The sequence below is a fragment of the Peromyscus californicus genome, unplaced genomic scaffold (genome assembly GCF_007827085.1).
Source record: "Peromyscus californicus insignis strain IS unplaced genomic scaffold, ASM782708v3 Scaffold_18__1_contigs__length_77618521, whole genome shotgun sequence".
Taxonomy (NCBI): domain Eukaryota; kingdom Metazoa; phylum Chordata; class Mammalia; order Rodentia; family Cricetidae; genus Peromyscus; species Peromyscus californicus.
Genome location: NW_026294480.1, coordinates 42,519,777 through 42,543,641, shown reverse-complemented (window position 1 = coordinate 42,543,641; position 23,865 = coordinate 42,519,777). Strand labels below are relative to the sequence as shown.

The 23,865-nt window shown below is 42.4% G+C and overlaps 2 protein-coding genes across 6 annotated transcripts in view; one reads left to right on the top strand and one right to left on the bottom strand.

Annotated features, from left to right (window-relative positions):
• Mtrex (Mtr4 exosome RNA helicase) overlaps nucleotides 1-18,054 on the top strand; it is a 68,507-nt gene extending 50,453 nt beyond the window's left edge. Inside the window, exons 23-27 of the mRNA XM_052743295.1 lie at nucleotides 3,784-3,889; nucleotides 5,941-5,997; nucleotides 7,121-7,283; nucleotides 16,498-16,602; nucleotides 17,808-18,054. Of these exons, the coding sequence (XP_052599255.1) occupies nucleotides 3,784-3,889; nucleotides 5,941-5,997; nucleotides 7,121-7,283; nucleotides 16,498-16,602; nucleotides 17,808-17,860 (484 nt within the window). The 3' untranslated portion in view covers nucleotides 17,861-18,054. The remainder of the gene's footprint in view (nucleotides 1-3,783; nucleotides 3,890-5,940; nucleotides 5,998-7,120; nucleotides 7,284-16,497; nucleotides 16,603-17,807) is intronic.
• The window catches only part of Plpp1 (phospholipid phosphatase 1), a 65,508-nt gene continuing 59,583 nt past the window's right edge, over nucleotides 17,941-23,865 (bottom strand). For all 5 annotated transcript variants that reach the window (XM_052743296.1, XM_052743297.1, XM_052743298.1 and 2 more), the window contains 2 exons: nucleotides 19,117-19,293; nucleotides 17,941-18,382 (listed from right to left, as the gene is read on the bottom strand). In XM_052743296.1, the coding sequence (XP_052599256.1) occupies nucleotides 18,257-18,382; nucleotides 19,117-19,293 (303 nt within the window). In that variant the 3' untranslated portion in view covers nucleotides 17,941-18,256. The remainder of the gene's footprint in view (nucleotides 18,383-19,116; nucleotides 19,294-23,865) is intronic.

The following is a 23,865-nucleotide window of genomic DNA, read 5'->3' as shown; positions in this document are numbered from 1 at the left end:
TATCAACTCGTATGCTGCTTTCTGAAAATTTTCCACCTTGACACTTAACTCTAATTCGTACATATATGGAGGGAACACAAGAGAGTGAGCAGGTTTATTAAGGTTTGGAGGGAAGCATAAGATACCACAATGGCGTATTTTAGGCTCCAGCTTAAATTTGGGAATGCAGTGTCAGCTCTATGTTGTATCCACAGAGTTAGCTTACTTGTACATAGAAAATTATGTTGGAAAAAAAGTAAATGCATGTGTATTGTCCTTTTACCTGGTCCCTATCCCTGGCCAGTATAGAACAATTGTTCACATAACATTTATATTGTCTTAGATGCTGTAAGTAATACAGAGATAACTTACTTATGTAGGTTATAAGGCTCTTGAACATTCTCAGGTGTTGTCATCTTGGGGGATGGGGTACCCTAGGACTTCACCTCACAGATACTAAAGGACAGCATCAGCAATTTAAGAATGGTTTGGTCACATGTTTCTAGCTCAGGATATCCTACCTACCCACCTTGATAGGAAAGTAGCAGCTATCCCACAGAATCCTTTTCTATGCTTGAAATGTTCTGTACCTTCACTGTTTTGTAAGGTGTTCATTAGCCATGTGGGGATTTAGCACTTAAAATAGTGACTCAAGATAGACAACTGAATTTTAAATTGTATATTGTTTAATTGAAGTTGTCACTTATACAGAGGCAGCCTGTATGGATAGTGCAGTTGTAGAAGATGACATCAAAAAGGAAATACTGCTGAAACCCACTCAGAAAATAACAGTTTCCAGTTAGTTTCCATCATTGACCAATGAATGTTTCCTGCCTAGAAGCTATAAATAGTGTAGAAGCCTTAGCCTGACTGTCCCCACTTAAGTCATAGCAGTATATTTTTCCTGACAGTTTGTCTTGTTTTGTTCGTGCTATGATGGCCATCATCCTCAGTGCATAAGGACAGTTTTGAGACTTTTTTTTAAATGTCCTCAACATGGTGCCAGTGGGCATGGCCAGAGAATCGCAGACTTAGGCAGTGGTTTGGTTTGGAGCGTTTCTGGTGCAGGCCTGTTGATGCTGTTCATCTGTGTAAGCACTGGAAACTCAGTCTACAGAGACACCTGTGAGCAGGGACTGCACAGTTGACACTGTTACCGTGGATGGCGTGATGCTGGCGTCTACTCAGAGAAGCTCAGAGTCCAGAATTCAGGTCTAGTCTTCATTTAAATACTCAGAGATTATTCATGTAGTTGGTAAGCCACCAGATAAGACCTTTCAAGTGAGACTTGATTCACTGTCTTCAGCCTGTGATATAGATCAGCTTTCCTACTCTGTAGTTAAAGGTATGCACCACAGTGTAAATGAGGATTCATATACTGAAGCCCCTGTTAAAGGTGTAATGTTCTTCTTGGATTACCTAGAGTTGAATGGTGAATGTAGAAATTGAATATACAGCTAGAGTTCATCTTGGAATAATGAATATTGGCTTTATCCTGATATATTTTCTATTATATGTCAAAGCACATTAACTTCAAATTCTGTAAAAACTTGAGTCAATCTAGAATCACATCTTTTCCTGTTTGTCTTTCTAAACCCTGCCACTGAGTCATGTGCTTTTATTTTTTCCTACCTAGATAACTACACTGCCCTGTTTTAATTCTTACTTCATCTTTTTTGTTTGTTTGTTTGTTTGTTTGTTTGAGACAAGGTTTCTCGGTGTAGTTTTGGTGCCTGTCCTGGAACTCACTCTGTAGACCAGACTGGCCTCAAACTCACAGAGATCCATCTGGTTCTGCCTCCCAAGTGCTGGGATTAAAGGCGTGTGCCACCACCGCCCGGCATTCTTACTTCATCTTGAGAGTTACTACATGTTCTATAGACTGCTATCAAAATGATCTTCCCAAAGCACAGGTCAGATTCCCTGTTGGTTTAGAATAAGTTCCAGAATTTCGTATGTTCTGTGCTTCCCTCTCTAGACTCTTGTCACATCCCATACACCGATGCTGTTTCCTTTCTGGGTATGACCTTTACCCCACGTTCTGCAGTGTCTTCCCAGACCTTCTGAAACTCGCTGTGTGTTTTCCAGTCCGCCTTAGGCCTGGGACGTCTCCTATACAACCGTCTATCTAGACTTTCTTTAGAGCATTCCGTCGATGACTGATAGGTGGTCTTTGGCTACCTGCTCTTCCACCTCGCACACTGAAATCCACTTCCTTGATGTGGTCTTGCTTCATCTGTTGTCCACTTTTCTCAACTTAAGTCCCACTTCAGCTTTGTAGACCCAAATTTAGTGTTTGACTTGTTTTGAAGTTACGGTGATAAAGATAACAGTTTCTGTCTTTATTGTTTCATGAATAAAATCTAAGTACAAGAAATTTTATCTCCTCCTTATGAGTAAATGTTCTAATGATTACTGTATGGTTCTAGTAAATCCTTTGTAAATAGAGAGTAATTTAAAAACCCGATTATAGAAATTTAGACTACCATTTTTATAGTCTTATTTTGCTTCCTTTGAACAGATAGAGATTCGAGATTTTTTTCATTTTCTACATACTATATCACAGAGAAAAATAGTTAAGAAAGTTGTTCTGTAATTACACAGTTTAGAACATAACACAGAGAACCTCCTAGGCAGGGATAATGGTGAAATTAGTCATAAAAATAAAATCTCAGACAGGCTGGGCACGGTAGCTTGAGCCTGTTATTTGAGCCCTCGGGAAGCTGAGGCAGGAGGATCACTGTGAACTTGAGATTAGCGTGAGATTAGTGAGTTTGAGACCCTGCTCACAAAACAAGACAATAAGTATATAATTATTTCTAGGAACAAAAAGGAACTGTGGTGATGGGTAGGGAAGAGGGGTGATTATGATCAAAACAACATTTTGTATGAAGTTCTCCAAGAACCAATTTAAAAACAAAACAAAAAAAATTTTAAGGGAACAAAAATGGAAATATGAGATTCTTACTCATTGAATTAATTGTTGAACAGAAAGAACTTATGTACTGTTCTGTGGTAAGAACCTGGAGCATCTTATTTTCTGATAAACTTACTTGTAACAATGGATTTTCCATAATACTTTATATGTAGTGAAATGTCTAGAGAAGAATAAAACTGAAAAACATTCCTGAGTAATCTAAATGTAGCAAATGTCTTCTCTTCTAATGTAAGTCCAGATGTGAAGGTGTTCTGAACTTAGAGAGCAATGGCTTAATTAAAGTGCTGTGTCTTGATGATGGAAAAGATGAGCCCAAAATAATGAGCTAGCACTAGTGAAAGCATCAGACGACACTTGTTCAGGATGCAGTGAGTCATTGATGAATTTAAATCTAGAGCTCGTCTAGACTCCAGAGTGACGGACGGTTGGTGAGCAGTCTTTGCTCTGTTCAGGCTCTTAACTTCCTTGCAGCATGAAAGTCCAGTGCAGCTGAAATACAGATGTGGGTCTTAGGAGTACATTCTAATTGTAATTTCTAATAAACGTTTTCTGTTGTTTTATTGTTCTCTTCATTACTTATAAGTAACTAGAAGTTAAAAGAGTACTTTGGGCCAAAAAAATCAGAGTTAAGAAATGGTTAGTTGAATGAATATGTGCATTTGGTTATTTGCATTTGCTCTCATATAAAGTATCTGTATGACATCTGCTCTTTATATATTGACAATTAGAAAGGTCTACCATTTCCTTTACAAATCTTGGTTATACCCCTTGATTTTTCCTCATGATTAAATAATATATTTTATTACTAAGTACCCATTAAAGATATGTCTTTATCTTCTGACTTGTGAAATTTATTCTCTCTTTAGTGCCGATGAGCTCCTTCTAACAGAGATGATGTTTAATGGGCTTTTCAATGACCTTTCTGCAGAACAGGCAACTGCACTTCTAAGCTGTTTTGTGTTTCAAGAGAATGTGAGTTAATATATATGGTGTGCTTTATTGATTCACACATCATATAGTTTTGATTAGTATAATGACTATTCATTAATAATAAGACTTGCTTCATGTTTATATGCCATAAGATGTTGTCAAGGCAAAAAGAATAACTATAATAAAATACTTTGATGTTAGATGAAATGTACTTATCATACTAACGTGTATTTTCTAAACGTTTCTAAAACTGCTCTTATTTTTTCAGTAACATTTATAGCATTTTGAATATTACATAAATCTTTCAAATATGAAGATCAAGTATTCACAAAAAATTTGTTTTATTTTTTAAGATTTATTTATTATGTATACAGTGTTCTGCCATGTACGTCTACACGCCAGATGAGGGCACCAGATTTCATTATAGATGGTTGTGAGTCACCATGTGGTTGCTGGAAATTGAACTCAGGACCTCTGAAAGAGCAGCCAGTTCTCTTAACCTTTGAACCATCTCTCCAGCCCTCCACAAAAATGTATTGAGCACCCAGTGTTTACAGTGCATAGATGTAGACACTGGAGATACAGCAGAAACTTGGTCTAGTGCCTTATGTGTGGGTGAATGAAGATGTAGAAGAGCTGGGTAAAAATGCCTGATGCCTCAGGTTCTTGTTCTAATGTGTAGGAATAGAAAAGGCCTCCCCAGTATGAAATTTGAATTGATACCTAAATGAAAGCGAAGGACCAAATGTACACATTCAGAAAGCACCACTTACCCTGCTCAGATCAGGACCAATCTTCTACCCATGGTGGCCAGAAGAAAGAAAGGGGATCAGTAACTTGCTCATGAATGGAGCTGTATCCATGGCAGTTAGCATTTTTGCATTCCCTGTTCACCAGTCATGGTAATAAGCTTTCGTTTTTACAGCAATGATATAAATCCTGGTTCATGATTTCTTACATAATGTGTTTATACACACATAATGAAATCAAAACTAAGTCCTGTATACTAATGCAGATAATATTGCAACTACTCTATAGTTGCCTTTTAAAATGTTAACCTATCAGCCAGACCCAATAGTGCAAGTGCCTGAATTCCTAGGAAATGGGAGGTGAAACAGAAGAATCTCAGGAAACTTGCAGGACAGCTAGCCTACCTAACACATTGACAGAAACCCTGTTGCTAACAAGGCAGGAAAGCGGATACCTACACGACACTTAAAGGACATCTTCTAGCCTCTGCACCTGTGCCCATGACGCGCGTGCACGTGTACACACACACACACACACACACACACACACACACACACACACACACACACACACACACGCTTGTGACACCCCCATACATGGTGTGATATACGTTTTTTTTATCCTGACACATACTTAAATTCAAGTAGCTTGTCTTATTTTATTTAGCTGGTTATAGTATACTTAAATTCTGTTATCTAAATTAGAAATTAACAAATTTTTACTATTGAGAAGAGCAATATTGAAGTCAGCTGGTCATGGTGGCACATACTTTTAATCCCAGCACTAAAGAGACAGAGGCAGGTGGATCTCTGAGTTTAAGGCCAGCCTGATCTACATACCAAAACCAAAAAGTATTAAATGATTATTTAATTAAACTTTGAACTGCCTTATAATTGATTAAACAACTAGAAGTACCTGGGTAAAAATAAAATTAGAGACAGTATTTTAAATGCCCATCCTACATTTTCACTCTCTGCAAACTTTGCTATAAACTAAACTGTTTAATCAACTATTGACAATGGCCACACTACTCTTTACAGCATTGGCTCTCTTCTGTGGTTCCATGTCTAGTCACAGAAACTGCCAAGTGAGCAGAGCAGTGTTCTCTGAAATAGGACAACTGAGGATGAGATGACTATGTATGTGTGCACCTGCGTGCGTGCGTGCGTGTGTGTGCGTGTGTGTTTGAAAACTCAAAGTTTATTAGAAAATTTAAATGCTAACGATCTAAGTCTTAGAATTTGGTGTGAAAGAAAATAAAAAGTTTTGCTTCATTTTGCAAGCAAGTAGTAAGTACTTTGAGCATGAGTTTTCATATTTCATATTCTTTTTCTTTATCACAGTCTAGTGAGATGCCCAAATTAACAGAACAGTTAGCTGGACCACTTCGACAAATGCAGGTAAGCTAGTGACTATAAAAGATTACCAGGTTAACCATGGCACTGTAGCACTCCACAGATTAAATACATTTGGTATCAGTTGTGTCATTGATTCTATTTTATTAGCCTTTTTTATTTTCACTTTAGTAGTCAAGCAGTTAAGCATCTGCTTTCACTATTGTGACAAATTGCATGGACTTTATAGGTATAGATTTAAAACTAACTAATGTGAATAAGGTATACTGACTGACAGTCTATTATTTTTCTTCCTCAGTATTACCCATGATAATTTTTTAGATAATTTTAGATTTTATGTGTACAGGTGTTTTGCCTGTATGTCTCTGTGTACACCACATGTGTTCAGTGCCTGTGCAGGCCCGAAGAGGGCATCACCTATGGGTTTCCTGGACCTGGAACTGCAGATGGTGTTTAGCCACTGTGCCTGTATTAGGAGTTGCACCCAAGTCATTTGGAAGAGCAGTCAGTGCTCTTAACCTCTGAGTCATCTCTCCAGCCACCATCTTCCTCAGTATTAAAAAATAGTATTTAGTTCTAGTATTTATTAGCTTTCATTTTCAAAAGTAATTTTAAATATTTACTTTTTTATTATTTTTTAATCATATGTATGGAGGGGTGGAATGCATGTGAGTGCAAGTATCCAGAGGCCAGAAGAGGGCATTGGATTCCCTGCAGCTGGAGTTAAGGGGGTTGTCACCACTTGATGGGGTTCTGGGAGCCCAGCTCAGATTCCCTGAAGAGCGGTGAGCCCTTTAACTGCTCTACCATCTGGAGCCCTTGGTCTCCTTTAAAGACAGTTAGAGGTTGGTTAGATGTGCTGTTGTAAGTGTGGTGAGGTGCAGGACTTGTAGAAATGTTCAGCTGGCACAGAGGTGATGCATTCCCTGGACACATCCCAGCACGGTAACTGACTTTGCCGCAGGAAGGCCCGGCTGTGTGACCGCTTGTGCGCATGAGTACTGTGCCTGTTAGAAGCAGGACATCCACCTTACAGAGACAATCCTGAAAGTCTGTGCTCTCCTAAAACAGAACAGCCATTCTGTAGAATCCTGGCTTCAGAACCCTTTAGGGATATGGGAGGTATTATTCAGTAGAGAATTCTCACTCTGCCCTTTATTCTTCTAAGGAATGTGCTAAAAGGATTGCAAAAGTCTCAGCAGAAGCGAAACTGGAGATTGACGAAGAAACTTACCTAAGCTCATTCAAACCTCACTTGATGGATGTGGTGTATACCTGGGCAACTGGAGCCACATTTGCTCACATCTGCAAAATGACAGATGTCTTTGAAGGTAGGGTTATTATCAAGGCTATTGTACAAGGTAAATGATGTTACCAGTGAAGTGTGATGGCAGTGTGACTTAAAGCTTCATCTCTTTTTTAAGTGATTTTATGATTATTATTTTATATCCTGACTGCAGTTTCCCCTCCCTCCTCTCCTCCCAGTCCCTCTCCTGCTCTCCTCTGCCTTCCCTTCCTCCCCCCATCCACTGCTCTTCTGTTTCTATTCACAAAAAATCGTGGCATACATATCAAGTGGAAGCTTCATCTCTTAAACTCTGCTATACTATATCATCTCTACCCACAGAAAACTCCTGCTCAAAGAATGATGAGGTCTTTAATAGCACGTAATAGACAGCAACAATGGAGTCTGAAAAGAAGGAAACATAACAGATTGTGAGCCTGCCTTAACACACAGGAACTAGGTCCCTGTACAACAGTTTGTGTGTCAGAGGCACCAAAGCAATGACATGATGGTGCCACCACTTCTGTGTTGCCCAGCTTTTACAAGATGAGGGTGAACGTAACGCTCATTTGCTACATAATAACAGCAGGAATTACTAACACAAGCGTTCACGTGTATGCAAGTGTGCTTCTCCATGAAGTCAAAAGTGACATGTAACAGTAGTGATGTACAGCAGAGATAGGTATTGTTTTAAAGAAATAGCCAGGTGTGGTGGCACGCGCCTTTAATCCCAGCACTCAGGAGGCAGAGCCAGGCGGATCTCTGTGAGTTCGAGGCCAGCCTGGGCTACAGAGCGAGACCCTGTCTTGAGAGTGAAGGGAGCAAGAGATAGAATTTAGTTGCATTGTTTTGTGGGTGTTTGTTGTTGTTGTTGTTGGGTGGTTTTTTTTGGGAGGCGGGTAGGGGGTGGTTCTTTCTTTGTTTGAAATCCGGGGGCTTGGGAAGGTGGATTCATGCATGTGGTGGTGCTTGCTGCACAGGCACAGAAACCTGAGTTTGGATGCCCAGCACCCATGTAGAACTCCAGGCCAGCAACACACACCTGCAGTCCCCGCACTGGGAAGTGGGAAGAGAAGGGCTTCTGCAGCTCCAGAGCTCCGTAAAAGACCCACCTTCAAAAATGAGGTAGAGCAGGCGGTGGTGGCGCACGCCTTTAACCCCAGCACGCGGGAGGCAGAGGCAGGCGGATCTCTGTGAGTTCGAGGCCAGCCTGGTCTACAGAGTGAGTTCCAGGATAGCCAGGGCTACACAGAGAAAGCCTGTCTCAAAAAACCAAAACCAAAAATAAAAAATGAGGTGAAGAACAGTTGAGGAAGACTAGACATCAACCTCTAGCTCTACGAGGTAGTGTGTCTTCAGTATCACAAGCAAAACCTGAGTGTGCTGTGTTCCTAAAGAGTGTCAACATTCTTCTTAGAAAGGGCCAGGGTTTTCACATACTGAACTTGAGCAATAACTGTAGAGTCCTTCAAACATTAAATGTGCCAGTTAACTGTAGTAATCATAGCCACGTGTTATGGGATGTCTTACTCAAGAAAAAGGTTTCTATTGAGATCTATTTGAGGAACTTTAAAAACACATAAGAAATTATTTACTCTATTGCCTTGAAAAATGGATAGGATGTTTATTTTATCAAACTAAGTTTGAGTGACTAGACAAGCTAATGCTTAGGGTTTCAGTGCACCCATCCAGGTGGATCTGGTAAGACTTAAACTAGCTGTTCCCAATGTCTGACAAGCATTTGCCTTCAGGAGATCCTTATGAATTACCTGTGGAAGCTATTTCCTTCTACCTGTTGTAGGGTTTTGAGGCACATGCTGTGCAGTATGTGTTCTCCCAATGCTGTCTGTAGGGCAGTTTTACCCTTTCCTAGGACAAGGAACTCAGTGTTGGAAAAGACTTTTGCTGATAATAGTAGAATAATATTTTACTTATGTGCATTGTTTGTGTTTAAACTGTAAGCAGTGCTTAGTGTTAGTAAGCAGTGCTTGATACTTAGTTGATGAATAATTCTGAGACTCCAGTAGGAATCAAGTACTATGCTAAGTACAGTACAGGCTACATCTCTGCCTTCAAGAAAGAGTTGGCATAAGCTGGGATTGGTGAGTAGCTACAAGATGTATGTGGGATCCTAACCGTGGACCAAACTAGAGAGCAGCCATTAGGCAGGGTGTGAACCTCAGTGAGGTAGAAAGCTGTAGTTTAGGTAGAAATAGTCTCTTGAGTAAATTGCTTTCTGTCCTTATGAGAGCGATTTGTTTTGTGCCTTCCACCAAGTTGAAAATGGTCTTATATAGAGAAGCATGTGGTTCCATGTACTCATAATAGGTGATTCAGTTGTACCTATGCACATCTTTCAAGTTTTTATTATAGAAAGAAATGCTGATACATGTTACAGTTTAGATGAGTCTTAAACATAATCTGTCAGAAGAGACAGATGATTTTATTCGTGAAAAATGTTAAAATAAGCAGGTCTGTAGAGACGGAAAACTAATGAATGGTTGCCATAACTTGTGGGGTCAGAACTGGGTGTGATGACAGGACTTTTGAGGAGGGGATTAAAATGTTCAGAATTATATAGTGTGATAGTTACACAGCCTGTAATGAACTTACATCCCTGACTTAGATAGTACTCGAGTGAACACTCCAGTTCTCACCTGGTGTAGGTTCCAAAGCATTGAAAAGACAGTGCTTGCCAATTGTACAGGCGAAGAGGCTTAGCATGGTGGATTTATGCTAGCATATTTACACTTATTTGGAAAAGAAAAGGCAGTGACCACCAAAAATTTAATTTCTGGAAGGACCAGAAGAAAAGATATCAGCACTAGTTAATACCAACTTGAGATAGTGTGGGAATGAGGTCCATGTTTGGGGCTTTGTCTTTGTTTAGCTGGTTCTAACTGATGAGGCAGGATGCTGGGAGTGAGGCAAGTCTTGAACTACATAGAGCTGCAGGAGGTTGGGAAGATGTTAGATGATTCACTGCTCAACAGCAGTCTCCACTAACCCCAGGGGAGCAGCCTCTCTGCTGCTGGAGCTGTGGAGAGCTGGTGTTTGTGGGTGTGCACAGTGATCTGTTTCAGAGACTCTGGACCAGAACCAGAGCCATTGGATATGCGGCCAGTACCCAGTGCCCCGTTCTCAAGTGTTCTCTTGTTACCTGTCCCAACCAGATTGTCCACAAATGATTCACAGCATGTGAGTGCCCTGACCTGGTTGTGTTTGCCTGCTTTAGTTTTTACATGTTGTCTGAATTTACTTAAAATGCTGTGGCTCCTGATAACTTTGGCAGATTCTGCTTAACATTCCTTACCTATATTTGTAGAAATAGTAAAACCACATTAGGTTGTGGTTTTGGTACACATTTGAAGTCATTTAAAACAAGTGTGTGGGAGTACCTCACTTTTGATGCCATATGGAGCGTAAGACTGAACGATTCTGCATTGCCTGTGAACTCATTCTGTTCCTTTCCAAAGTGCCATGCATTTCAGTTTAAACCACTACCTGATTTAATTTTGAATAGTTTACATGAACATTTAATATCAGGGTTGCATGCTTATTTAAGCCTCTTTTGTCCCAGCTCCTTGGTTTCTCTAGAAGCTTCTGTGAATGCGTTTCTCCTTTCCTTCTGAAGTAGTAGCGGAGCCTGTGTCCCTAACCCTGAGAACACGAGAGCCAGTGTGTATGTATCAGTTCCTGTTGTGCTGTGGACTCCTGCACAGCACTTTACACTGTTTCATTTACAGGATGCAGTAACCCCGTCAGGTCTCTTTATAGCAGATGGCTGACGATTCTGCATGTTAATGAAGGAGATTTAGAAGAAAGTTGAAGAGGTATACTTCCTTGGAGAAGTCAGAGCCTTGCATGTTCTCAGAAGGCACTGCCACCGAGCTACATTCCCAGTGCTTTTATTTATTTATTTGTTTATATATTTATTTATTTAATTTTAAGACAGGGTCTTGGGCTAGAGAGATGGCTCAACGGGTAAGAGCACTGGCTGCTTTTCCAGAGATCCTGAGTTCAATTCCCAGCAACCACGTGGTGGCTCACAACCACCTATAATGGGATCTGATTCCCTCTTTTGGTGTCCCTGAAGACAGGTCACTCATATACATTAAATTAATTAATTAATTAAAAAAAAAAAGACAGGGTCTTGCTATGCAGTCCTGGCTGACTTCACCCTCCCGAGTAGCAGGGATTACAGACATCACTGTAAAATTTACATTTTGGAACTACTGAGCTGAATACCTGTAGGACCTGCACTATACCTCAGTGATCTTCTTTATTGACAGTAGCATCTAACTAGAATGGCATTGTCTTTAGTTTTTGTAGCTATGGCCTAATTTTAAATATTGAGAACAGCCTTCATGTATTTTAATTAAAGTGGCAGCCATCTCTCCAAGTGGAGCGCACCTATACTAGCACTTGGAGCTGAGGTAGAACTGTGGTTCAGCTTTCCCCTTCCATGTGCTTGCTTCGTGTGTTTTAGTCTCTTCATTGGGAACCTTTTTAGCCTCCTGCTCAGCACAGGCTTCCAGACACCATGGAGAGAGACGTGCTTCAGTTGTCCGCTTGTAGACCAGTGACTGAGCATTCTCCTTCATCAACCCAAGTTCATGAGGGCAGCAGTGGCAGTGCCAACCTTCACAAGGCTTCTGGCTCGTGAAGGTCTAAGGTTCTTCCATGACTGAGCCCCAAGGTTGAAAGGAACCCACTGCTGGAAAGGAAAGCCAGTAGACATTCCTCTCGTTCAGACTTGGAGGGCTGGGTCAGAATTCACACCCCCTGCAGCTCCCCTCACCCCCACCCCCGCAGCTAGACACCCTTTTTTGGGGCAGGGTATTACCATGTACCTCTGGCTGGCCTGAGACTCACAAGAGCTCCATCTGCCTCCTGAGTGCCGGCATTTAAAGGCATGTAACTCTTGATACCTGATCCTAGATCTGTTGGCGTTAGCCTGACCCTGAAAAGGCACTAACCGCCTTTGTCTCATCAGTCAAATAGCAATAGCAGTGCTGGGAATGGCCTGCATGGAAAGTGTCTTCTGTGACTATATTGTCACACATACTAGTCATAGAAACAAAAAACCTGTTTGTTTTTCAGGTTTTCCCAAGTCTTGAAATAGTTGAGTAAGGTCACAGGAGTCGCCTCACTCACAGGAAGTAAAATGTAGGTAGATAGCGCTTAGCCACATCCTCATTCTCTGGAGGCTGCTGTGGAGTGAACATTATCCTTGGAGAAAACTTGCCATCTGAGCCCTTCAGGTAGTTCCCCTTTCTAGCCTTAGATAGATCAGGAAGCAGCAGGGATTCTTCTTCCCTCTGCCTTATTAGTCATCACCTGGGTCAGTCTGCTGACCTGCTTCCTCTGTCATTTTGCCAAAGTTCTCTGCTGAACAAAACTTCAGTGCACTATCAAAAGCTGTATTTCGTTGTTATTTTAAATACGTGCGTATTGCTGGGGGTATGGGTAGTATATGCACATAGACATACAGGTGCCCAAGGAATTCAGAAGAGTGTGTCAGAGCCCCTGGAATTGGAGGTATAGGCGGTTTTGAGCTGCTATGTGGGTGCTGGGACTCAAACTTGGGTCCTCTGCAAGAGCAGGGTGTGCTCTTAACCACTGAGCCCTCTCTCTAGCCCAAGAGCTATGTTCTATAATCTCAGAATGATGTCAGACCTTCCTGGGAACAGTAGTAAACTGTCAGCACTGAGCATTCACTGTGTGCGTCTACACGCTACTTCACGTAGTCTTTCCCACGACGACTTGTTAGTGTCCTTTGTTGGCTACTGTTCTCAGATTGTAGACGGCATGGCGGGGCTGAAATGTGCCCACATCCTTCTACCTCAGGAACTCTCCTGAGTAGAAATTCTCTCTAGGCTTCCTTTACAGTTTCCCAACCTTCATTGCTGTCCTTGAGCATCTGTCTCAACTCCAGCCCAGCTTTCCATCAGTCCTCTTCAGAAGGAGGGCTGAAAGCCCCAGGCACTTTTTGACCAGAAAGTCACCTGCATGTGCCTTTACTCTTCCTGTTCAGTTCACCTTCTCTGTTGTTCTGACCCCCAAGGTCATCTTTAATTCTTTGTCATCCTCCTAAATCATATCCTTTCTGCTGCTGCTCTTGCATGTAAACCTGCTTAAATTTCTATTTTTTTAAGTTTGTTCTGCCTATATGTATGTATGTGTGTCCCATGTGTGCGGTACCTGAGCAAGCCAGAAGAGGGCGTCAGATACCCACCAATGGGAAGTACACAGGCCCGTGAACTGCCATGTAGGGGCTGGGAATTGAACCTGGGTCCTCTGGAAGAACAGCTAGTGCTCTTAACTACTGAACCATCTCCCCAGCTTTACTGCTTATATTTCTTGCCTATACCTCCTACTACCAACACAACAGTGGCTAAAAACATAGATCTGAGCTTATTACCTACCCCTGGGGTAATGATCCTGGACAAATTGTCAGTTTGTACCTGTTTTCTTGGAGGGTAGCCTTGTTTTGAGACTAGCATAATGCATGTCCTCCGGCACTGAATGAGAGTCTGGTGCTGCTGTCCCATGCTTGCTTAGTATTTATAGTGTCGTCTTTAGCCTCGTCACATCTCTGGGAAGGAATGTGGTTGTACAGTTCTAGTGCTGCTGTTCAGTGCAGTTACTGTTGTTAAAGACTGTCAAGCATGCAGAGTGAAGAACCTTTGTCTGACTTCTGTTTCTCAACAGTTCCTTAAAACATACTAATATAAGTTTTCTGGGTTGGTTGGTTTGTACTACCAGCATTGAACATTTCTAGCAAAAGTTTAAAACCAATAATTTAGTATTTATAATATTTTAAGTGTATAACTGAATTGTAATATACTTATCTTAGAAATCCCAGATAAATAATTTTATGTGAATTAATCTGAGTAGGCATTGTGAATTCTTTTTTTCCTCCCAAATACTTTTTATGTGCCATGGTATGCATGTAGAGGTGAAAGGAAAATTTCAGTACTCAGTGTTGTTATTCCTCTGTGGCTTCCATGGATCAAATTTGGGTCTTCAGGCTTCGGGGGCAGGCATGAGTGCCTTTTTCCCAGTGAGCCAAGCCTCTGGCCTGACATAAATTCTACCTCTGACCTTGGTCAGTTTGTGTATGGAACTTCTCAACTTTCTCCTTTACCTCATTGCAGACTAGGGATAACAATAGTACTTGCCTCGAGGAATTGTGAAATCCTAATGAGAAATTCACAAACTACAGAGCACAGGCCTGCACAGCATCAGTGCCCAGGAAATGGTATACAGCACCAGCTTTCCTCAGACATACTCAGCCTGATTTTATCCTGTCTTCTAAACATTCTTTACTCTCCCAACATGTAAGGAAGCTTTCGGGATTACCAAAGATGTCCATATACATGAGGCTGAAGTTATCACTCTTGATCTAGTTCTGATGTCTGTAGTTATGGAATTTGCCTATCCTGGCATTTGTATGGCTTAAATGTGAGCTATTCTCTGTAGACTTATGTATGCATTGGGTCCCCAGATGCTGTTGCTGTTTGTGAAGTTGTAGGACCTGTGGGAGCAGAGGGTGTTGATTCATCCTGGCCCTCCTCCCTGCCTTCTCTCCCGCCACCCAGATCCACATAGATGGGAACATGCTTGTGGGGAGTGGAGGAAACCCTGAGTGAATCTGTATTGTTGACATGAACACAGACATGTCAAGGATCCCAATGCCTCAGACTCATGGAAAGGCAAAGCCACCTTCTTCAGGTGAGCTCAGAGGAATGACAGAGCCTTTTTTACAGATGTGTTTACAGATGCTTGGCTAGTGTGTGCAGGAAAACAAAAAACAAAAAGGCTAGCACACAGCTTCCTCCTCCCAGATGACTGCATCCGGATGCTGCTCCCCTAGAGACTACCCGAGTTTCCAGATTACATTGTGGTGCCCTCCATCAGAGAGCACAGCCCACCCAATCCCAGCTCTTCTGTGTTTGTCTTCTTCATCCCCAAAGTGCCCCAGTCATGTTCCCAGGACCAAAGTCATGTCATGGCACATGCTTGCTCAGTCATACCTGGTGTGACTTCTCCGTGATGGACTTCTAAGCCATAAGCCAAAATAAATCTTTCCTTCCTTAGTTAAGCTAGGTCTTTTAGCACAGCAGTGAGTAAGCCGTAGTTAACTACCTTTTGCTTTTGACTCATTTAATGAGCTTTCTAACCAGGAGCCAAGTAACTTCACAAAAATTGTGTATTACAAATAGACTTTAGTTGTGTTCTTTCAAGTGAGACAAATCCTCATTTTAAATGCTATTTATTGGGACTTAGGGATGCAGCTCAGTAGTAGAGCTCTCATGGAAGGTCCTGGGGTTTGAACTCCAGTACTGTTTGGAGACAGGGTCTCATTATGTAGCCTTGCATGGTACTGATTATGTAGACTGGGCTGGCCTCAAATTCATAGAGCTCCTTGAGTACTGGGAGAGACTAAAGCTGTGCACCACCATACTTAGCTTCCCTGTTTTTATCCAGCTTTGGGTTGTATCTCAGTTATTTATCCCACTTGGACATGCTGGAACATAATATGGAGGATATAAGCAGTAAGAAGGATCCTTAGCGTTGAGCAGTGATTAACATTTATCAGTTTTCATAATAATGAACTATTCAGTGTTACAAGAAGTCAGAGAGTATGGCCGCCTTTCTTACAGCTTGCACTTAAGATAAATGATGCTCCTAATGTAGTCTGGACATTACAGTGAAATCCTCAGATCTCACCGTAAGATCACACTTGGAGACAGGCCAGGTCTCTCCCCACACAAGTCTAACAAATAGCACTGTCTACAGCTTCAGCTCTGATAGGTACTTGTTCCAGATTTGCAGTCTGTAGGGAGAAACTTGTCTCCTCTCTACTTCTAAGACCACACTGTAAAGAAAACATTGAGGAAGCATGCTAACCCTGTTCTCTCCACAGCTAGTGCCTGGGTATCCAGAATCCTAAGTAGGGTTCACTCAGGGTCCTGGTACGTGGTACTTTGTTAGGCTTTTGTGCACTGTCTCCAGAGACCTGGTGATTCTTACAGGCTCAGAGCTGCCATCCTTGCCAACCTTCCTCAAGTTGTTCTCTTTTCTGCCAGGGCATTTGGTTTACCCACTCTAAAAACATGCCAGTGTGTCCTTAGATTATGTCTTTTACTGCCATTAATCGAAGCTTTTCATGTTCTCCTGCTTTGTATCGTAACAAGTGTTTTCCTATTCCTGGTTGTACTCCCAAGGAACCCATTGATTCCTTTTCTGTCTAGGCAGCATAATTCGCTGTATGAGGCGCCTGGAAGAACTGCTTCGACAGATGTGTCAAGCAGCAAAAGCCATTGGAAACACAGAGCTGGAGAACAAATTTGCTGAAGGTCAGTATTTAGTTTATAAGCCTTTTCTGATCATTTAGGCAAATCTTGAGACTTGGGCCTTTGACACAGCTAAGAAGGAAATTTTGAGGTGTCTTGGCCAGACTGTCATGGAAGGTCAACTAACAGTATGTACATAAAATTGGGACGTTTATGTGGGACATTTTTGGGATTTTTGTTTTATACACAGATTCCCATTTACATATTTATTAAATACGGGGTGTCCAGCATTGTTTTAAGAAATGTAAGAGTGGCCGGGCGGTGGTGGCGCACGCCTTTAATCCCAGCACTCGGGAGGCAGAGCCAGGCGGATCTCTATGAGTTCGAGGCCAGCCTGGTCTCCAAAGCGAGTTCCAGGAAAGGCGCAAAGCTACACAGAGAAACCCTGTCCCAAAAAAAAAAAAAAAAAAAAAAAGAAATGTAAGAGTGGACATAAAAGTGCATTAATGGAACTTATCTTATAATGTGAGGGAGATAATAAGTCAGCGCTCACTAAGTCTGCAAGAAGGAAACAGAAAAAGACAGTAGCCTAAAGACCTCCACAGGAATGACACTGGGCCTTTACTGCAGACTCAAAAATGTTTGAGCAGCAGCAGGAGGCTAGTGTGCTTGGAGCAGAGCAAGTACAGTAGGGATTGACGGGGAGATGGAAATGGCCAAGTTTGTAGATTAGCAAGGAGGATATAGGGAGACCAGGTTAGGAAGGATGGCTAGACTGTAAACTGGGGGGTGGGGAGTTGGGAAGCATGCTGTTCATAAATAGCATGTCATCTCCACATCTCTACCTGTATCTCGGCCAAGACAAGACAGGCTATAAAGTCAGTTCATGCTAGTGATTTCTAACTTACATGTTGTACCACACTGAGTAGAATGTTGATAGAGGCAGCTGATATAAACAGTTTAAAAATGTGTATACTTGTCCTGCTTTAGTCTAAAAGTTTCCCATGTCTTCTGGTATAAAGACAACTGCTGGATCTGGATCATCTGCTTCTGACATCTTAAGTAGCCACTCATGTGTACCACAGTCAAAAGAGCAAGGACTGTCCCCGAGGTTCTTCAGTGACTCTGAAGTCTCTTAAGCTAACAGCTTTTTATAGTCCACGTTGTTCTCTTACCAATTTAGTCAGGACTGAGCTGTAAAATCCTAGTACAAGGAAGTTATGCTTTATGGTCTTGAAAGTTTAAGCATTATTTTCTTTTTCCCATAGGAATCACCAAAATCAAGAGGGATATTGTATTTGCTGCCAGCCTCTACTTATAGAGTTCAACATTAATCACCATCTATCTGATTACAGTTGACTGTAACTGCTTACAAGTGTCCAAGTGGTCCTCCCATCAAGAGTTGTTTCAAGCATTTTATTATACTTAAATCAGATATCATTCTAAGAAGGCATGTAACATACACATTTGTACATAGCATCTTTCAATTAAAAAATGTACAGGTGGGGCAGTGTTTTTAGTGGAAGGCTTGAATATTTTTTTAAATCGGGCTATTAGATACTCATTGTGTTATATACACAGGTAAAGTAGGTAATCCAAGAGGTATAGCAGCAGTCCTTCAATGGCCTATACACCGGAAAGTAATATGCATCCTCCCGCCGCCGCCGCCTCCTTCTAGCGGTTTCCTTCAGAAAGCTGACCAGCTCCTCCATACCCTTCAAGGCTGGTGATTGTTTGAGTACGCGTTTGAGGTGGTGGTTTCATGGAGAGTCGTATGTGAGTCATCCTCTTTCCTTTCTGCATAAGGATGTCTGTTCTTGAAGAAATCTGATACATACACAGCCTGTATAGAACAGGGCAGAATTTACATAAATTTAAAAATCATATACAAAATTTCAGGAAGCAATTAGGAACATAAAGTAATAATTGGCTGGGCTGGTGGTAATAGTGTATGCCTTTAATCCCAACACAGGAGAAGCAGGTGGCTCTCTGGAATTCCAGACCAGCCAGGGCTACATAGTGAACCACTGTCTCAAAAAGAAAAAATGGCTAAAAGAAAATCTTTAAAAAAAAAAAAAAAAAAAAAAGCTTTTTAGTGTATGTCTTTAGTAAATAGCTTCATTCAGCTAACACTTAATGAGTTTTTTTAAGTGAATCAGTTTTCAGCTCATGCAAAAAGAAACTTGTTTATTATAGCAATAGACTTTAGCAATGAAAACACTAAGAATTTACAACATTCACAAAGAAGTAACCTAATTTTTACCTATCTGACCTATCCTGCAAAAGATTTTATTAACATTGAGATTCTTTACCATGCCTTTGATCCCAGCACTTGGGAGGTAGAGGCAGGCGGCTCTCTGTGAGTTCAAGACCAGCCTGGTCTACAGAGTGAGTTCCAGGACAGTCAAGGCTACACAGAGAAACCCTATCTTGGAAAAACAAAAAAACAAAACAAGCAAAAACGGGATTCTTGGAATTACTGGGCCACATTTTCTACCCTGTCAGGTTCCTCACTGGGGATTTTTCAAATGTCGAGCAGTGTCAGTCAGCACGCAGGCTACAGTTGTGTATACTTACAACTAATATTGCAACCACGGCTCCTTGGACGAGTCCAACCATCACGTCACTCCAGTGGTGTTTGTAGTCAGAAACTCGAGAAAGGCCCACATATATGGATAAAGCAACAAGACCAAACTGCAGTGTGGGGCGCAAGAGTCTTGCCCAGTCTCCCTTCATCCTGGCTTGAAGATAAAGCTAATAGAAAGGGGCGGGGGCAGGAAGAATAGTTCATTTATCAAGCAAGCTGAAAACTTGAGGATCACTTCCCCTCTAAAGTGTTGGCATTTAGATTATCAAAATATTTACATATGAAATAGAACTTTAGTTACTACTTTAAAGGATTCCCCACCCCGCCACAAATACTGTCCTAGAGCTTGTATTTAGGAGACTTTATTCCCTATTTAGCTAGCCCAGGCCCTTGGAAGTGTGAAGCAGGGCTTCACTGTGTCTATAGACAGGATTTCACAGTAGTCCTTCCTCCCCCTGTAGCCTGAGCTACAATTCTGGTAGTGTACAGGGTTGTCGTTTGTCGCTAGTCTTGGGGTCCACTGTTAGACTTCAGGCAAGGGTTGGCCCTTGCTCTAGGCCAGACTTCTGGGTCCTGCCCAGCACATCTAAGGACTGTTTGCTTAGCTTACCAGTTTACCCAAGAGTTCTACTATCCTCAAACAATAGCAACTGCAACTAAATAAATGATCTACCTAAGTAAATATAATAACCTGCCCAAATAAGCAGTGTGGGTTATAATGCAGTCAGGATCAGCAAAGCAATGTGCTCTTCCCCTAACCTGTTACCGTTTCTATACTTGAGGACATTCCCCATGATTCTGGCACATAAATACCTGAAATTTTTGATACAGAAGGAAATCTCCAGTGAAAATCTTATTTTAAAAGCAAAAAAACCTCCAAAAAACAATTAAAAAAAAAAACTATACTTCTAGTTATTTAGTTATAGGTGGTAATAGTGTATCCTTGTAATCCTTGCACTTAAGGAGGATGGAAAGTTCCAGGCCATCTAGGATACAAGACCCTGTGTCATGACACCATCACCCCTACTCACACGCCTAAAAAGAAAAAAACCCTGCAGGCGCTGGGTGGTACATGCCTTTAATCCCAACACTCGGGAAGCAGAAACAGACCAATCTCTGTGAGTTTGAGGACAGCTTGGTCCACAGAGAGAGTTCCAGGACAGCCAAGGCTACACAGAGAGACCCTTGTCTTGAGAAACCAAAAAATAAAAATCTGCAGGCTAAGAGGGGATAGCTCAGTGTGCTGGCTAGTTTATAACAACACAAGCTAGAGTCGGTCACTGGAGGAGGAGGAAACCTCAATTGGGACAATACCTCCCTAAGATCGGGCTGTAGACACGCCTGCGGTGCATTTTCTTAATTAGTGAGTGATTGATGGGGAGGGCCTAGACTATTGTGAGTGGGGCCATCCCTGGGCTGCTGGTCCTGGGTTCTGTAAGAAAGTAGGTGGGGCAAGCCAGTAAACAGCATCCCTCCATGGCCTCTGCATCAGCTCCTGCCTCCAGGTTCCTGCCCTGTTTGAGTTCCTGTCCTGATGTCTTTTGATGAACTGTAATGTCGAAGAGTAAGTTGAATAAACCCTTTCCTCCTCGAGTTGCTGTGGCAGCGGTGTTTCAACACAGTATGGTGATATTTTATTTGTATTAAAATGTTATTTGTATGTTAATAAATAAAGTTGCCCGGGGGTCAGAGCTATTAGCAAGCCATAGGAAAGCAGGGCAGTGGTAGCGTATGCTTGTAATTCCAGCACTTAGTAGGCAGAGCTGGGTAAGTCTCTGTGTGTTCAGGGATACAGCCATTATTGGATACACATGCCTTTAATCTTAATACCAATCATGGAAAACCTGGAGGCCTATACAGACAGGCTGTGAGGAGGCGGTCATGTGGTTGGGTTTACAACCAATGAGAAGGCAGGACAGGAACTCTATATAAAGACTTTAACACAGGGGTAGCTCTGGTTCGGAGAGGTAGGACCACTGCAGGAGGAAGGGTAAGGTTTTGGCTCTTGGCTCTGACCTCTTGGCTTTCTTCTTTGCATTGGTTCTGTGTTTATTGTTTGATGGGAAGGTTGGATACATCTACAACACAGCAATAGTAACCCTAAGACAGTTTGTACACCACTTGCTTTGGAAGCATTAAGGCCACAGTTGGGTCCCCTAGCACCCACAGAGAAAAGCCATGCACAATGGTTTGCATTTGTAATCCCAGAGCTGGGGTTGCAGAGACAGCAGAGGAAGGTCCTGGCCAGCCAGTCTACCTTACTGATGGTAAGGCAGGCTCAAAGGATGGGACAGCATTCCTGAAGATGAGACCTAAGGTTGTCCTCCCCTAGCGTCCACGTGTCCACAGGCACTTAGAGAACTAGAATCGGTTCAGTGACTTCTGACTGGACTAAACACTGTCCTCCCAACCATCTACACGGTACAGCAAGTGCAGGTGTGGACAGTTACAAAATGCCATACAGTTGTCTGAGTGCTGCTGGCTCTACAGAGCCTGCCCCCACCCCCCTTCTTGTTTAAGAGTCTTAAACATCACTTCATTATTTCCACCTTAATTACAAAGTTCATTTTAAAGAGGAAGTTTCTAGACTACAGCTGAAGCCAAGTTCTGGGTAGTGTACAAACATCCAGCTGTCAGCAGCAGGTTGTTCCTTTTCAGACAATAAAAACATCTGAGAATTACAAATGTTTGCAAATCAAGGAAGGAAGAATTCTACCCATCTCTGCAGGGAGGGTGGGCATACAGCACCTCTAAATGAAATGAGGAAGATCGTTTTTGTGTATCTTGACATGAGAGACCCAGAGATGGGACTGGAAAGAACATTCCCTGCTCCAAAATCCCTCTTAACAAATATAATCCTTCCTTCCAGAGAAGCCTGCAGGCACGTTCAGTGTTATTTTTGCAGAATTTTATTCCCCAGCTACCAAGGGAAAGAACTGAGTTCACTATGGGTCAGTAGTCAAGTAAGTTCCAGCACACACTGAAACATTCTCCTCCAGGTCCACCTACACTGGTGTTTCCCCATTGGCAAAACATTGACTAGACCCGGAAATCACTGCACTGGGCTCTTCTCCATCAGCAACTTTAATAGTAACAGTAATAATGACAAAAGGACCACCAGAGCCTGGTGCTCTGCCATCCCTGTTATCACAGGAACGCTCTAGAACTCCAATGAGGTGGGCATTTCCAGGAGATGGTTCAGAATGAAGAAGGCCGAACAAAAACCCACTTCACCACCCTAGACATTCCTCCCCCCCTGACTTTCTGTCTACACGTAAACCACAGAAGGCTGTGATAATGGGCGCCAGCCAAGCGGCAAGTTTCACAAGGAAACCGCTGTGAGGCATTTCTCTCTCCTTTCCCCATCCCTCTAGTTCAGTGGTTCTCAACCTAGTGCTGTGACCCTTTAAGACAGTTCCTCAGGCTGTGGTGACCCCTAACCATAAAATTATTTTCGTTGCTACTTCCTAATTGTGCTACTGTTATGAACTGTAATGTAAATGCATTTTCTGATGGTCTTAGGTGACCCCTGTGAGCCATGAAGTCATCACCTGCTCAGTGTTCCTCCACAGTTTGAAAACATCTTCCAGAAACATTGCTAAGTGGGCCAAGGTCAGTGCTCCATGACCACAAGTCTCAAGGAAGGAGTGGTGTGAAGGAATACAGGTTTAAATAGGCAGGTGTCTATACCTGAGTGGTAAGGATGCTAGGAAAGAAGGTGTGACTGCTTTTGTGAAAGAGATGTCAGGGGCCATGATGTAAATAAACCTCAGTAGGATGGCTCCACGAAAAACCTGATACATTTCTCACTCACTGTCCTCTCTCATGACTACTCTGACAGTCACAAAATTTGTGATTTTTGGCGGTCAACCAGATTCAAGGGGAGTCACAGCAAGTGCAAAGCGGCCCTGCCCGGAGCCCTTCCAGCTCTGGCACTGGGGCTCCTTCCCGGCACTGAGCTCAGGGCTGGGCTGCCTGCCAGGCCACAACAGTCAAAGGACGGGCTTTAGGAGGAATTTTGTAATTAAATTTGTAATTTTAATTTGTAAGTGTCAGGAATCTTCAGACTTTAAATGACTTATCTCCACCCAAACCTGGGACTGACCTATAATGCCAAGATGCCCAGAGAAACAAGGTGAGTCACTGCCTCAGGAGTGTGGGAGAGGGGAGGTTGTGTTGTATATAAATAGGAAAGCCAGGAGACACTGTTCAGGGATGAAGCAAAGCTAAGCTTACATGCCAATCAAGTCCATGTCTCTACTGTGTCAAGCCAGTTAAACAGCATGTGGTTGCTGTCCTGCAGAAACGCCTTGGTTTATAACACACCTAGCTAGACTTCTCTCTTTGTAAGTTTGTATGCTAAGTGCAGACCTGAGCTGAAGAATTTGGGTACACTTAAGAATATGGGTAGGTGCCACATTGAGACCAGAAGTCTGTGTTGGGTTTCCTCTATTGCTTTCCACTTGTGTGTTCGGTGTATGCGTTTTGCTTGAGTGTACATCCGCATGCCTGGTGCCCTTGGAGGCCCGAAGGCAGTGCTGCGTCTCCTGGGACTGGAGCTGCAGACAGTTCTGAGCCACCATGTAAGTACTGGGAATTAGACCCTGGTCCTCTGGAAGAACAGGCAGTAACCGCTGAGCCATCTTTCCAGCCTTACTTTTTGAGTCAGGGTTCTCACTGAACCGGGAGCTCTGGCCAGTGATCTCCAGAAGGCCTCCTGCCTGCCTTCCCGGTGCTGC